Source organism: Alexandromys fortis, unplaced genomic scaffold (genome assembly GCF_014885135.2).
Source record: "Alexandromys fortis isolate MF-2015 unplaced genomic scaffold, M_Fortis_MF-2015_v1.1 scaffold_183, whole genome shotgun sequence".
In the NCBI taxonomy this organism is placed as follows: Eukaryota; Metazoa; Chordata; class Mammalia; order Rodentia; family Cricetidae; genus Alexandromys; species Alexandromys fortis.
Genome location: NW_026068079.1, coordinates 223,562 through 240,548, shown reverse-complemented (window position 1 = coordinate 240,548; position 16,987 = coordinate 223,562). Strand labels below are relative to the sequence as shown.

At 40.7% G+C, this 16,987-nt stretch overlaps 1 protein-coding gene across 1 annotated transcript in view; it reads right to left on the bottom strand.

Annotated features, from left to right (window-relative positions):
- Astn2 (astrotactin 2) overlaps window positions 1–16,987 on the bottom strand; it is a 671,847-nt gene that overhangs the window by 489,135 nt on the left and 165,725 nt on the right. The window contains exons 6-8 of the mRNA XM_050121817.1: window positions 16,794–16,878; window positions 15,736–15,810; window positions 14,834–14,971 (exon numbers count right to left, since the gene is read on the bottom strand). Of these exons, the coding sequence (XP_049977774.1) occupies window positions 14,834–14,971; window positions 15,736–15,810; window positions 16,794–16,878 (298 nt within the window). The remainder of the gene's footprint in view (window positions 1–14,833; window positions 14,972–15,735; window positions 15,811–16,793; window positions 16,879–16,987) is intronic.

Here is a 16,987-nt window from a genome sequence, read left to right as displayed (position 1 = left end):
CTGCTGCTGCTTTCTCTAGAACAATCCTTTGTCCCTCTCTATGCCGCCACCAAGCCCTGTTTTCCTTATGCTTATATTTGTGGCTAACAATCAACTCTAGATTTAATGGAAAGGAATTAAGGGGAAAAAGAACATGTATTTGAAAGGACATCTTAATTTTTTCATTTTTCTAATGGGGACAGTATACCTTCACCTAAGGAAGAGCTTTTCAACATGGGCATCTTTGATATTTGAAATTGGGTTACTTGTTTTTAGAGAACGGATGTTCTTTGCACTGTGGGGTATCTAGAGCATGCCCATCTTATACACACTGGGTGCCAATAGCACCCTATAGGTTGTGAACAAAAGAAACACTTTAGAAGTTATCAAATGTACCTAAGGGCATGTTTAAACTATTCCTTCTAAACTCTTTTACAGGTAAGTAAGGCTTCTCTTTTTGACCTATGCTATTTTCAGCTTTTATGAGTAGAAATATAAGATACTTCCACAAAGGAATGGAAAGATAGATCAACTGTGAAGAGCACTTGTTGCTCTTGCAGATGGTTGGGGCTCAGTTCCCAGTACCCATATGGTGACCCACAACAATCTATATGTCTCTTTTCAAGAGATCCAAAGTCTTCTTACCTGTGTAGGCAATAGACATGCACAAGGTGCACATTCATACATGCAGGTATAATACTCATACACATACAATATTCTAGAATAAATAAATCTATTAAAGTATAAAATATTTTTGCCCAACACTATGTCTTTGTATAATACGTGCAGTCATGCACATCCCAAGGTGTTTTCATCTTGTTTTACAAGTATTGCCTTCAACCCAGCTGGATAGACACTGTCATTGGTGAGCCACCCCAGTACCCCAGCACCAGAAGCTCAGTGTGAATGCAGATTCAGGGTACAGATCTTCCCAGGCAGCTCCATCTCAATGCAGTGAACACCATCCTGCTGTACCCAGGGCCATGGTAGCAGGACTGTGAAAACACCTTAAAGAGGTGCAGTCAGCAAGCTGGATACTCTGGGGCCATGGATTCTGCTACCCAGAACACTTAAGCCAGGATTTAATTGAGATGACTGGCGTGGGCAACAGATCTGACTGGAGAGACCCTTCATACTCTCACCTAAACCACTCTCTTCCATTTTATTTTGCTCGATTTTGAAGTTATAGCAAATACACATAACACAAAATTTACTATCTTAACGTAAAGTTCAGGGCTATCAGGCATGTATTGCGCAGCTAGAACTGCTCTCCTTCACTAGAAGACTTTTCATCTCACACAATGAAACTTTTTTCTGTGCAATACACAGAACACACAATTCCTTGTTCTCTTCTCTCTACAGCCCTTAGTAGCCACCATTATCATTTGTATCTGTGATTTATATTTCTGAATTCTTCATAAATGTGAAATATTCAACAGTTACACTTTTATAATTGCTTATTTGACTTAGTATAATGTCCTTAGTCTCATTCATATTACAGCAGATGTCATAATGTCCTTCCTTTTTCAGGGCAAATAATATTCCATTAAATTTTATACTACATTTTAATTATATATGCATATGCTGACAGATGCTTGAGATGTTTCTATATTTAACTACTGCAAATAACAGTGCCAGAAATCTTATATTTCTTTCTGAAACATTTTGGGTTGTATTTCAACTTCAGTTATCATGTACAATGCACATAAAAACATAAAGAATATCAGCTAAAACTCGCACTAAAAAGGGCCCAACAACTGCCTAACAAGGGCTCTGATACAGGAATTGTATTTAGGCCAAATAGTTACATCATAGTAATAATAATGACCAATGGTTTATTCAAAGCATTATCCATTCTCTCATTTGATTCTCAACCAGAATCCTACAGTTATCTCCATTTCAAAAGTGTAGAAACTAAGGCAGAAATACAAAGGAAATTCATTCATTGTTGTAGATCATTTGTGGCAGAGCTTGGGCACCAGCATGTTAGATACTAAATAATGATCTCTGTCTGGGTAGAGATTGAGAAGGCTAGATTTGAGTGCTAGAGTAGGCTAGGGGGAACATGAGCCAACAACCATAGACACACAGGAACACTCCTGTTCATTATCCACAGCATCCTAGGAGAAGCTGTATTGCAATATCCTTTCCTTTACTTATATATTTTCTCTTCAGTACTTCATTATCCTCCTTTGTCCATTCTAGATTATGCTGTGGACATGTTCAATTGGTATGATCTCAGCACTGGAATAACCTTGCGGACTATTCTGTATGAATCATGAGATGGATGCTCATAAGGACATGGAGAATCAATTATGGCATACTCTTTATCCTTCGTTATTTTTAGAACTTTCCCAAAACTTGGGGAAAAAATTCTTCCAATTTTATTACACAACCTGATTGTTCCTGTGTTTCTCTTTGATATTTTTTTCTTCGGTTGGTGAAAGAAAAGGAATCATGTCTGTTCATTGAAATGCCTTCTGATAAAATGGTGTGGTGTGTTCCTTCTCTTTGTCTCTCTGTCTGTATCTCTCTAGCCCTTCCCCTCTCTCTGTCCTTCCACCACCATCATTCTCTCTCTCTCTCTCTCTCTCTCTCTCTCTCTCTCTCTCTCTCTCTCTCTCCCTCCCTCCCTCTCTCCCTCTCTCCCTGTATGTGTGTGTGTTGCAAAGAAGCAGTTACACAGGAGGCTCCAACTCTGCTACAAGACAGAAATTTATCTCAGAAAATATATTAGCACCAAGATAAGGTTTTGCCAAATATGTACTCTGAGCTAACAGAATAACAGATTAATAAAAAGCATTGGATAAGACAATTCTACTGTTAATTCATCTTTAACATTTTCGTCTATATGACTGTCTTTTCTTTGCATCTCAGCAACCAACAATCTTTCTTCATTTGTTTTTTTTAATTAATTTTTTTAAATTACCGCCTCCTCCCCGTTTCCCATTTCCCTCCCCCTCCTCCCACACATCTCCCCCCCCCCCCGTCCCCTACCCTTCTCCCCCTCCCCCCACTCCATTCCCCCTCCCTCTCAAAAATGATGAGCAGTCCAGGTTCCCTGCCCTGCAGGAAGTCCAAGGTCCTCCCACTTCTATCCAGGACCAGGAAGGTGAGCATCCAAATGGGCTAGGCACCCACACAGCCAGTTCATGTATTAGGATACCAGAAAATTGAAGAAAGAAATCTTTCTTCATTTGACAGAGGAACAACATCATAATGTCATGAGATAGAAAGTTCAAAGGACCCACTTTAGTCTTAAAATCTTCTCAATGTAAGATTTGAGGCAGTGCCTACCTATTTAGCTGAGCTGGCATGTGGAAATTCTCATATCTACCATCTCTGATGTACTCCAACTGTAAGATAGACTGATAACAAGACTATCAGGAAGAATTTGGGCAATGTAGGATGGAATGGCTGCCTCATTGATCCCCTCTTTGCCCGTGTCATCTAATGATGAGTAACTGAGATATATTTTAACATATGCTAGACCAATAATATTCTTTCCCTGGAATTTTACAAAATCCATACCGTGGAAGCAAAGCAATCCTCCTTAATGTCAAGAAGCACATATATTTAAGGACACATGAGTATCATCACCACTAGTCTTCAAGATGGACAGGAGCAGCAAATGGGAAGGCACAAGTTGCATAGTCTGAGAGAATGAAGCCATAATGATAGAAAAGTGAAGAAGGAGAAGCAGAATCTTAGTATGTTCTTCACTCAATCTCTGTTATGAGCTGATCTCTCCCATTTCCCAGGACAACATTCCAATATATGTCTCACTGAAATCATTCAAACCAGGTTGTTTTTCCCTGAAACTAAAATCACCCTGAGTTATAATAAGCAGAAAAATGCTCTGCAGGGATTGAGGTCCTATGGCATGATGGGAGGAACACGGTTCTTAAGTCAGACGTCTTCACTCCAGTTTCAGTGCTTCCCCTCACCAACTGCCCTGCTTGAGCCCTCAGAATGTCAACTTCCATATCTGTGAAATAGGAGAATAACAATAGATTTGCAGCCTGGGGGAATACTCAGTACAGTGTTTGGCATGCAAGCAAGATGACCTGAGTTAGATACCTCGCACCAACAGAAAACAAACACAGAGAACCAGGTGCAGTAGCCCTTGTTTGTAATCTCAGTAGCAGGGAAGCAGAGACAAGAGGTTCCCTGTGGCTCATCCAGCTGCTAAGCTGGCTGAATCACGAAGCTGTGGGCTCAGTGAGATACCCTTTTCCTCAAAATAAGATGGAGAGTGACTGAGGAAGGCGTGTGATATTGGCTGCTTTCCCCTACGTGTGCATTCTCAGACAATAGATAGAGAACTAGGGTTGGCACTGGGCAATGGCCATAGACATCCCTCAGACTCGGGGGTCCTCTCTTCTCACCAGCCCAGCATACTTGCTCCGAGTCACGCTTTCTTGTCTGTCCCTCTTTTCAGTCTGAAGATGTGGAGACTTGCGGCAGCATCACAAGTCCCATTTGAAAAGTATTTAACTTCTAATGCAGATATAGCAAGTCATTTCTCAGTTTCACTGTAGCTGCAAAGCCGTCTATAATTCAACATCAAATATTTATCATTACATTTATTAAAATTTTAATAATTTACCATTTCCTGTGTGTAAGATAGATGCTTAGCTAACTGGTTCTCCTTTATCCAACCTGGGTCACTTCAATATTTATATTCTAAAGTCTCCATTTGAGTTTCATTTAACAGAGGCTGTGTCTTGAGCCCTGCACCTGGGCTGCCCGCCGGGGTATGGTACAGCTTCCCCCGTGGCAAAGACTAACAGAAACCCCATGCTGCTCAGTGTTTGAAGAGATTTACGGAGCCTGGGCAGAAACTCATCCTAATAGACTTCACTTTTATTATGATCGCTAAACTAAAATGGGAAAAATATATATGTCTCCAGGCTCACTGGCTGAATGACAGGCGGCGGGAAAGGAGGAGAATGGTGGAGAGTTAACCCATGTGCTAGCAAGCGTGGCAGCCTATACACTGTTTGTCAAAAGAGCTTCATCTCCCGTAACGAAGGACGAATGTGATCGTGCAGAGTAAATTCTGATGCCGAATTCTATGAGCCAAGGTCAAAGGGGCTTCTAAGTTACTTACAATCTCTTTTTTCATGCATGTCCTATTACACATTTGCAGAAAGGATGGACGCCTTCAGTGAGAGGGGTAGCACAAGGAGGTGAGTTTGGTCCTCTAATGTTGAAACAAACAAATAAACAAACAAAAACTCAAAACAAATAACCACAACACCTCACCCTCAAAGAAAAAAACCCAAAAAACAAACCACCAGGTACAGTGCTGAGTGCAGATTTGTGGGACCCACTGTCCAGCCAGCTTAACCTATTCAGTGAGTACTTGGCCACTGAGAGACTTAGTCTCAAAAACAAGGTATGGCTTATGAGGAATGGCACTCCATATTGTCCTCGAGTCTCCACATGTATGCACATCTGCACACGTGTGTACCTGCACACATACGCATGTCTACCTACACATATGAAGAAAATTTGAAAAAATAAAAAAAGTAAGAAAGGACTCTTTCCCTTACTGACCGAATGGCCAGTAAAGACCAAGGGGGAAAGCCAGTAACCCCCTCCCTCTATGACTTGCCTATGCATCAGCAGCAGCCGGCAGGAACCACTAGGCTCACAGTCTAGGTTCAAAACTGACTTACTACTCAAGTAATATTGTGTAGAGAACTTAGATCATAGGTTTCTCCACCTGAAAAGAAATAGGAACTATTAGCTGAAAGGAGTCACAATTTTTACTCATAAAAAGGGGTCTAGACAGATCCAGACACAGAACTGGTCATTACCATTTACAAGTAAACAACTAAGAATTTAAATATGTTGTTCACACCTCAAGAACATCCAGCGATAAGACTGTGATTATCATTCCCATTTACAGATGATAAACTGAGGCTAAGAAGGCCTGAATAATTTGGTCAACGTTAGCTAACAAGTGATAAAGCTGGAACTCAAACCTGCACAGTTTGTCACGAGGTTTGTTCTATTCACTTTGTCCAATACCCTAATCTTGGGGTTGCAAACTATTAAGTGGACTGCTTATGAAAGATCTCTTGCCCTTTGAGAAATGAACATTTATAGAACTGGTACGGAAGGGGTCAGTGGTGGGAGGAGTCTGACAGCTTGAGATTCCATTTCAGATGTCCATACCCCGCCTCATAACAGCCTCACAAATGCACTCCTAGCTTGTCTACAAATCGTGGTTAAAAACATACTTTCTCAGCTGGGTGGTGTTGGCACATGTCTTTAATCTCAGAACTCAGGAGGCAGAGGCTGACATCATCTCTGTGAGTTTGAGGCCAGCCTTTTCTACAAAGTGAGTTCCAGGACAGGTGCCAAAGCTACATAGAGAAACCCTGTCTCAAAAAACAAGAACAAACAAAACAAAACAAAAAAAGAGAGAGAGAGAGAGAGAAAAAAAAATACGCCACAAAAAGCAAAATCAACCAACCAACCAAACCAAACTAAACCAAAACATACTTTCTTTAAAAAAGTCTTAGGAGGTCACAGAGCTGCAAATAAATGTCTGTGTCAGGTATGGGATACCTCCCTATGAGTTGTGATCAGGAAGATCCAGAACATCGAAAACAACACATTTCACTTTGACTGAAAAAGAGAAACTAATCTGAAGCTGGTCAGGAAACTTTCTATCAGCTGACTAGCTGTCCAGTGTCAGAAGGTGCCATGCAACTGATAGGAGAGAGAAGACATTAATAATGATGGCTCCTGCAAGTCCCAACACCAACCAGCTAGGTAAGCTGTACCCATCTATGCAACAAAAGCATGGTGGTTACACAGTAGCCAATTACTTTCGGGTTGGATTTGAGACATAGTCCAGAGGAGGGATGTCATGTAATGTAATGCAAACCCAGTCAAATGCCCATGTCTGTGAAGCCCTAATCTCTGGGGGTACGGCACCTCCTGTTGTTGTTTTGCTAAATGACCATGCTGTGATATTGACTTCTACGTATTTCTGTTTACACCCCTAGAGTTGTGCTGTTGCTCTTTACCTTGGTCAGAGCCTTATTTGTGCAGTGTGTAGTGACTAACACAAGATTCGTAACTGTGCACAGTGATGAGAGTAAGCGACACTGAGTGTTCAGTGATAGACGGGTTATCTGTGTCAACTTCTTCCAAACAAGGTTCGGGGAACAATGTGGAAGAGAAGAATGAACTTCAGAGCCAGCAGTTGAGGAGAAAAGCCATGAATGACATCTTCATAACATCTGTGGCTATTCACACAGGACTTGCACCAGCTCCTGTCAGCCAGTTTTCCAGAATGCGTGGAGGGCTGTGTTCTGAGGCTCCCCTCCCCCCCGTAGCTGAGGAATTACTGGCAGTGGATGATTGCAGAGGGAGGTGTAGGAAAGGGGGGAAAGGAACTCACAAACTAATTGGGCACAATCTCTTTACCTCCAATGCTTTTCTCTTGTCAGCACATTTATTATTATCAACTATTTTAGTTAGGATACAAAGAAATGGGTTTCACTATGGTGTTTTCATATGCCTGTGTCATTGTATCTTGCTCATATTTGTTTCCAGCCCCTTCCACACTTTTTCTATCAAAAAAATATGATCCAGAGAAATAAAGCAGAAATCCTGTTTGTATGCTGTTTCTGTATCACGAACTCTATCTCTAATCTCCCAGTTATACTGTACTATGTCATTGTTTCCTTCTTCCGGAGTACAAATGCTGCTACTTTTACATTTTCTCAGCTGGGCATGGTGAAGCAGACTTGTTATTCCAACATGGAGGAGGATAACTCAGGAGGATCACAGGCTTCCAGTCATTCTGGGTTATAGAGAAAAGTGCTATAAAAATAATAATACATAGATGATGGATGGAAGGATGGATGATAGATGATATTTAGATAGCTGATAAGGAGATAGAAATACAGACAAAGAAATGGGTTTCAGCTTCATACACACTCAGAGATAAATATTCCTTTTATTCAGTGGGCATCAAATGCACACACTGTGACATGCAAGCCTCTCTACATATATCATGTACCCTGACAATCATCATATGGAAGAGACACACTAGCTTCTTCCTTCTGGGTTTTCATTTGGAAGTTCAGAACAGGCTTGGTCAAAGTTGTGGAGTGAGAATTCACATCCAGCTCTATGTGGTGGCAAAAATCTATGCCTTGACCACCATTTCCTTCCCTGGTTGGTTTTACAACTTTTGAGTCAAGCATGTTTTCTACCACACAGGCAAGAAGCCAGCGTGTGTGTCTGCTGAAGACTTCACCTTAGCCTGTATGCCTACCATTTGCAGAACACACTCCCTGACTAGACTCAGTGCCTCTAGTCCATGAGGTCCACAACGTGGGAGATAGGGAGAAGGGAGAATAGGGAGAGGGGAGAAAATAGAACAGTTGTTTTCTCTAATATCCCCAGGGTCTTTGTCATGCATCCCTTTCTGCACCACTGACTGCTCCAGTCTGACAGAAGTGAAAACTCCAGCCCAGACATGTACCTGTTCATGTGTTTAACCTGTGGTTTTTTCTTGTCCCACATCCACACTGTGCATTCCGAGCTTTCCCTCACGACTACCCTATTTCTAGTCACAATGCATGTAGTTAAGTCCTGTAACAGATTGGTTTAGAGAGCGAGCGTGTGATTCAGGACAAGGTAAATAAAGCAGTCTGCCCCTTCAAGAACTGATCTGAAGCACTGGCTAATGTCCCATGATTATTCAAACAGAGGCATCAAAATCTACAAGTGAGGGTTGTGTACTCAAAAGAGCCACATTTCAAGGATTCAAATCCCGATTTGTCCTTTACTGCCTGTGGCCTTGGGCAAGTGACACCACTTACTGAGCTATGTGGCTCTGGTTAAGGTGCATAACATTATGTTGTCTCAGGTTACAAGACTGGGCTTGAGTGAAACTTGTGCACAAGAAAGAAGTCAACCCAGAGGAAAATGGAGGGAAAGATAAAAAGAAATAGGAATAATGCATCTCCATGCCAGGAGATAAGGCCACCTTCGAGTGTCCAAGCTCTCATACACTTTATTTTCTAGTCAAGCAGGATAACTTTATTCTTTGTTTCATTTCCTAGTAGACTTGAAGTCAAACTTCACAGAGTGAATCATTCAAGAACCAGTTCCATTAAACTGCTGGGCTAATCTTCAGAATATCTGACTCAGTAGGTGCTGCTTCCTGTATTCACTATAAACAATCACACAAACTGGGGTGGCTTGAAATATAACCAGAAATCTTTTTTTTTTTTATAACCAGAAATCTTAAATCAGTATTGCTGGGCTGAGATCAAGGTCATCCTTCTTGTGGAGGTGGTGTATGTATTATGTGTGTGTATATGTGTGTGTGTATATTTGTGTGCAATCCAGCTTTCATGCTGATTATTTGCTTTCCCTGGCTCATGACTGTAATACACTAACTTCACATTCCTTCACATTGTCTCTTCTGTATGTGTCAAATACTCTCTGCTTCTCTCTTATAAAGTATCACCATGGTGTTCTAGACACATAACCATAAGTAAGGTAAACCAGGCTATGTTAAAGTCTTGATAATATTTATGAAAGGTTATTTAAAAACAAATAGTATTAACAAGGATTAAGTATTAAGAATTTCTACGTTTCGGCATCGCTTTCGGTCTACCATAGATCCAGTGTGAGAATCTGAGTTTCTAACAAGTTTCTTGGTAGTTGTGGAGCAGTGGGTGACAGAGTGACATCCTGCATACTTGATTCAGAGATCTCCACATCTGTGGAAACCCCCTTTTAACCCCTACATATGTCTGGCCACTTCTGGCATTATGTTTTCTTTCTGCCTGGAAATGTCCCTCTTTTTGGAATATCACAAAGTACATCTTTTTGTGGTTTTTGTCTCATTTAATGCATTGAGATTTTTTTTTCTTATATGTTGTATCTCAACTACATAGCCCTCCATATAATATATGTTCAGTAAATTCTCATGGCTTCAAATTGAAAGGGCAAAAGAACAAGAAGAAATTCTTAATTCTATTCAGAAAGAATTCAGTGTGAAAGCGATCACATAGTGTGCAATGCTAGCTTGCATTCTGATAACCCATTATTCTTTCAACGTTGTTGAGAAATTAACAGCACTTCACTCTTTCATTTTCATTGATTGAGATCATAGAAAAATCACTGAGGAGCTCCAAATGCTGGGCTTTGTGGATGATTATTATTCTAACTACAATAGCTATTCTCACATTTCTCTTATAAGAAGATTCTGCTCCAGGCCAAACTGTGAAGAAGGCCCAGTGTGCAGCAAGAAGCGTTGTTGGCCGTGCTTCCCTCTCCACAAGGAACTTTTATTTCCTTCCTCCAGTCAGCCTCTTGTTCCATGCTCCTTGCTAAGCCATGAGCCTCCTGAAAGCAGAGGTAAGCCTTAATCATGCCGGTAACACTAGGGTGCTTGGCACAGTGCCTGGCACACAAGAGGCACCAGGGACTGGCAGGTTTTATTCTTCTAAAGAACTGAAAGGAACTCAGGAGCTCTCGCTCCCCCACCTTCGTAGCTGGCATTATTAGTGTCTCCAGTACTGAAGCTCTCATACCCAGCAGCTTCATGCTGGGGTAGCTAGAGAATAGGAGGCCACCAGGGAAGGGCTCTTCTCTTTGCCCCTTTACCCCCATCTGACTTGAAAGCTTTCTCTTCTACCTAAATGCTGCCCATGCTGGTCTTCCCATGATTTATAGTTAATGAGCAGTGTTCTTTCTATCTTCTGAAAACAGTGTATTCTTCCCTTTCCACCTCTCCAAGCATCTCCTGACTGCCCACACATGACTCTTCATTTATCCAATAAAGATGTCCATGTGTATAAAGCCATAGGCCTTGCAAACCACAGGAAACTGCACGTGCTCATCCAAATTCTTATGACACAAAGATCAGTATAAACTCTCAACACTAAGACACTGTTGATTTAAAAATGGACCCTCAATTAGATGCACCCTTTCTGTAAGGGAAAGACAAAAGAATGAAGAAGAAAAAGAGGAGAAAATCCATTGTGTTATCATTATAAGCATGATAATTAATGTCTCTAGAGAGCAAACCATTGTCAAGTCGGCACTTTACTTGTATTAGACAATTTAATTTTCTCTTCTCTATTACACGATATAAAAACCAGCCACAAAATCAAAACAAAAAATCCTTCGATTTTCAATGTCCTCAAGCTTAAAGCATAAATAGAGAAAACCTCACATTCGAGTATTTGATGGAATGAAGGTGTGAACTGGGAAGGTTCAGATAGGCTCCAAGGTTTGTAACTTTAAACATTGAAGTTTATGTTTAATCAAATAAAAGATTCTCACAAAAACTGTGTACTTTGATGAATGTTCAGGAGAAATGCTTATAAAAGCACAGCTAAGATGAAAATATCAAACTCCATCAGCACCACACAAACCCTTCAACTGTCCTTAGCCATTAATCCTCTATCACCCAAAGTAATACCAAGGCTTTTACAAACGAGTAAGCCCAATAGTATAAATCATTATAAGAGTATATATATATTTGTGCCTGGATTTTGTGGTTCAATACTATTACACACACACATCTCCAAGTCTCTGTTGCACACCTACTTAGTGGTGAAATCAATGTGTTAGGCATCTATACAGCTAACATGAGTAGACACTACCTGACAGATTACCACAGTGGTCATGTTAATTGTTTTAGTTAGGGTTTCTATTGCTGTGAAGAGGCACCCTTACCATGACAACTCTTATAAAGGAAAACACATTTATTTGTGGTTACCTAAGAGTTTCAAAAATTTAGTCCATTATCATCATGGTGGGACACGGTAGTATGCAGGCAGACATGGTGCTGGAGAAGGAACTGAGAGTTAAGCACTTTGATCTTCAGGCAAGAGAAGGAGTCTGAGTGCTACACTGGGCATGGCTTGAACATAGGAGACCTCAAATCCTGTCTCCACTTCCTTCAATAAGGTCACACCTACTCCAACAAAGCCACACCTCCTAATAGGGCCACTAAATGGAGACATTTTCTTTCAAACCACCACACTAATTTATGCTCCTGTAATAAGCACATAAAACTTTAATCTGTTTCCTATAATGGCCATATTTTGTTAATATTAGTTTTATTAAATTTAACTAACACAGTGAGTCACAGCTTTTCTGACTGTGATAGTGAGAGGCCCCATACTTCTACTCAGATTTATCATGTTGGGATCCCAGTCCAAACCTGCGGTGCACCTTCAAGTCAGTCCTGCAGGCCTGCTGTAATGTGCCCCCTGTGGCTGCAGTTGCCACAGTCCTCATTTTCATCTCTTGGCTGTGATTTCATGTCAGCTATGATCTACTAGTTATTAATTTCTAACATATTACCTGACTGGGACTTATTAATTCTTAAAACACTCATGATATACTTGACATGGACAATGCCATGTCAAAAACGGTTTATTAATGTCACTTGGAAGAATCAACCAACTTAGTGAAAATCACTTCACATGGAAGACTATCATTTTTATCCACCCTTGCTAGGTAGAGACCAAAATGTGGTTTTATCACTTCCTGGTAAGAACCCAATCTGGCCTTTAAGATAGTTTTTTGTGTGCGTGCTTAACATTTATAAATAAAATGAAAAGAACAGCATAGATTTGTAAAATGATGATATAAAGATAAAAATGCAATTTTATCAGTAAGAATCTAGTACATAGAGTACCATCAGTGGGTATGAGCTATTGCATAAGGGTACCAGCAGTGGGTATGAGCTAGTATACATAGGGTACATTCAGTGGGTATGAGCTATTGTACATGGAGTACAATCAGTGGGTATGAGCTATTGTACATAGGGTATATTCAGTGGGTATGAGCTATTTAGTACATAGGGTACATTCAGTGGGTATGAGCTATTGTACATAGGGTACATTCAGTGGGTATGAGCTATTGTACATAGGGTACATTCAGTGGGTATGAGCTATATTGCACAAGGCTACCATCAGTGGGTATGAGCTAGTATACATAGAGTACCATCAGTGAGTATGAGCTAGTATACATAGTGTACCATCAGTGGGTATGAGCTATTGTACTAGGTTACTATTTGTGGGTATGAGTATTATTCTTTTACTTCATGAGGAAATCCCGCTATCTTCATTTTACAGACAAAGAAATGGAAACTTAGAAAATTTGACCTGGCTATATCTTATTTCTTACACATGGTAGAAATGACACCCTCACCGAGTCCTTGCAACCCCACACATGTGACCATTAGTGCATCTGACATGCATATCTTCACTAAAGTCCCAGGGCGCATATAGCTCTGCAGAGTGCCTTTCAAGGGATTTTAGCTGAGGTCATTCGAGCTCTTGAGAGTGGTTCTATTAGACGTACATTGTTACACTTTTGTGATAAGCAGTTCCCAGAGACTTTAGCAAACTTTTCTTGTTTCATCTGCTTCAAACCTATATTAAAACATGGAAATGATGGAAACCGTGATGAATCAGTTAGAATATACAGAAATATGCTTGTTCTTCAATTTTTAATGATTTTCCACTGCATTTTGTAAATGCTATTCACTTATTGTCCTAATTAATTTTTTAATTTCTTTAATATTTTAATTATGTGTACATATGTGTTGACATATGTGCATGAGTGCAGGTGCCTCTGAGTTCATAGAGGATGTTGAATCCTTTGAGCTTGTAATTACAGCTGTGAACCATCTTGGAACTGAACTTGGATCCTCTGGAAAAAGAGCAAACTTTCTTAACTGCTGAGTTATCCCTTCAGCATCAGTATTATATCATTTTTTTTTAAAAAAAGATAGCTGCTGTGAAAAATATTAATAGCCCAGAAAAACGTGTTAGTCTCATCCTTCCATGTGAAGTGTAGCAGACGCAGAGAGCTGCTCCTCAGGGAGTTCTCAGAAGAATATCCGTGCTGACATGTACATGTTGACAACATTTCCATTCGTAATGAATCTGTGACAATTGTTGAGTAGTAGGGTAATAGTCACAGGCAGTCATCAGGGCCAGGCTTTAATTTCAGTTCACTCATCAGTAAGTGGTGTGCAAGTCATTTGCATAATTAATACTAGAATCCACTTATGACAACATCATAGTTTCTAGAAGGTTTTCTTTAATCAAATTAGAGACAGAAATAACGCTTCACTAGAAAAATCCAGACTTGTACTAGGATCAGATCTAAGGCCCCTGACTTAATGAAATCAATAAACATTTAGTAGATGTCCAATATGTACTAGAAACTAGGGATTACAGAGCTAAGTAAATTGTTTTCTTTGACCTTGAGAAGTACGCCACATAACGGGACAGCATAATATATGAACCACTAATTAGAAGAAAGCAGAACAAGTCTACAAAGGAAGTTGGTTGTGAGGGTCAAGATATGAAAGTAGAGATTCAGTCACATTCATTTCATGAGTTAAGATCAAGATGCCTTGACACTTTGGGAATCAGATTTTGTGGATTTTCTAAATTTTATTCTCATAATAGAAAACAGCCCATCCTTCAAACTTTCATGACTTTCTATCATACAGCTAATTAACGATGGTTATATGATAAGCTCATTCATAATATATGTCACAGTGAGTGAGGTATAGCAGCATCTGATAGTTTTATTTCATTTTTTTTTAAATAAAATCACAGAAGGAGAGCAATGAGGGTAGCCAGGGTGGCACAACAACAGAAGATGTTTCTGGGACTTAGGAGCAGATGGATTTGACAACATTCTCTAATATACCAGGCCTCTATCAACACTCCTGAACTCTTTCCTTCCCAAGAAAGCCTGTGAAGCTGAAGCAGAAGAAATCCCACCACTCTAAGAAGTCCTCTATACAGTGTCTTAAAGATGACTTCCCTACCTGACATCTGCAGGATCTTCTGTGACGAGCACATCCGTCTTACAGGACGCCAGGGGGTTGATGGACAGCTCCACCGGTGGAACCACAAAGCTTTTGCTGACCGGAAGCCAGAGGCCTTGGCCCAAGCTGAAAGTAGACCTGCAATTTAAGAGTTTCCATTGGGGAACTCCCCGGGAAGCAAAGAGAAAAAAGAAAAAGTGGGCCCTCCTCCCGTCCCTAAGGGGCATTTTCTCATTTCCCCACCCAACCGAATGCTCTTTATTCCCCAAAGCATAGTGTTAGCAGATTTACTCATATTGAGATGCTTGTCTCTTAACGTTATTCATCATTTGGCCCTTGCATTGCTTTGTGTTGCTTGTTATCTTTGCATGAGTAATGAGCTGACACTGTGAAGACAAGAACTATTGTAGCTCTGCTTCCGTGCCCCATGCAGTCTTGATGCCCAGCAGGAGTTCCATAAGAAGTCCCAAGGAGCAGTCTGGCACAGAGGGTAAGAGCACGGAGTCTAAATCAATCCAAATCAGCATCTTATTCCCTGGCCTGCCACTTAATTCGCTGTGTGCCTTTATCTGCTTAAGCATTGGAGTTTTATACACAATTTCACAGAGGTTGCAGAGGTAATAGGAAGAGAGCAAGGTTATAGCATCTTTTTTAAGTGGGTAGACTGAAAAATCAGCAATGCCTCTTCTAGTTCAAGTACCCGAGTCTATATGTCCAGCAGCCAGACAAACAGGAACCAGATTCCCATAGCAACACGGGCCATGATGCTGCCTCAGTGCCAATGAGAGTTCTTTTATACCCAGTGAAGCTGAGGATCAACACTCTAAGACTGTACAAACACACATTCTGTCTAACCTTTCTCCTTTCCCTAGCATCATACCCCAATAAAACTGTCAACTCACCTGAGAATCTTTTCAGGGGCTTGTTCTCCTGTCACCAGATCATAGCCCCTCTCCAGTGTTGTGTAAGGCCAAGGTCTGAGGAAATACCGGAGGAAACAGAAGACAAGACATGGCATCAGTCCTAGGTAAGGCAGAGTCGTGCTCTTCAGTAATAGCGATATGAACAATCATTTTCCAGAGAAATAAATGCTAAACGTGACTTTCTACATTTTAAAGGAATGTTTTCACGTCACAGAAGGACTCAACACTTTTGTTAAACTCACTTGTCCATTTTTGCATTAACAACGAATAACCCAATTCCTCCTCAGCATACTTTATTATTTCCTGTTTGGGTTGATGAGTAAACAGTACTTGTTCTCTAGAAGCTTCCTCAGTCATGTGCCTCTAGTACTGAAGTGTGAGTCAGCCAGAAAATAGGTATATTTATTGGGCTGCCTGTGTGTGTAAAGTGTTTTATTTATACTTAAAATAATATTTTATTTGTTATTGAAGAATCTGATATAATGTACTTTGATAATATTCATCCAATCTCTACTCCCATCTCTCCAACCACCTAACTCCATGCTTTCTTTGTTTTCTTTTTTCAAATCCATCAAGTTCAATTTGTTTTATAAACTTGGGTATAGGACCTGCTCTGGAGAGTGATTGACCTACCAAGGGTCACACCTTTTAAGACAATTACCAAAAACTATCACAATGCAGCTATGTCCTCAGTTATTGGTTCATGCTCACTTCTCCTCACCCCCTACTGGGAATTTTGTCTTGCTTGAGCGTGCTCAGGTCTTGCGCAAGCTGTCATAATCGTTGCAAATTCATATGTGCATTTGTTCTGTTGTGGCTGGCAAACACCTTACACTTGGAGTCGTCCACTGGAGTCGTCCACTGCCTCTGGTTCTTACCAACTTTATAGCCGCTCTTCCAAAGCCTTTGGGAGAGGGCAGGTACAGATGTGCGATTTAGGGTTGAGCATTCTGCAGTCTTATTTGCTGCAGATTCTAGATTAGGAGGTAAATGAATGGGTGTGCGACTTCCCAGCCCTGAGGTCCCGTGTCACTCACCCTTCGCTTTGCCCCCAGTCACTGCGAATACACAGATGTCTGTGAACTGGGTCAGGGGCGTAACCTTCGTGACAACTGCACTCCCCTGTAATCAAAAGGAAACAAGCTTTGTGATACATTGCCTCTACACATATACTGTTCTTTTGGTTCTCTTGTTTTGCTGAAAGTTTTGGGAAAGACTTGTGAAAAAGGGA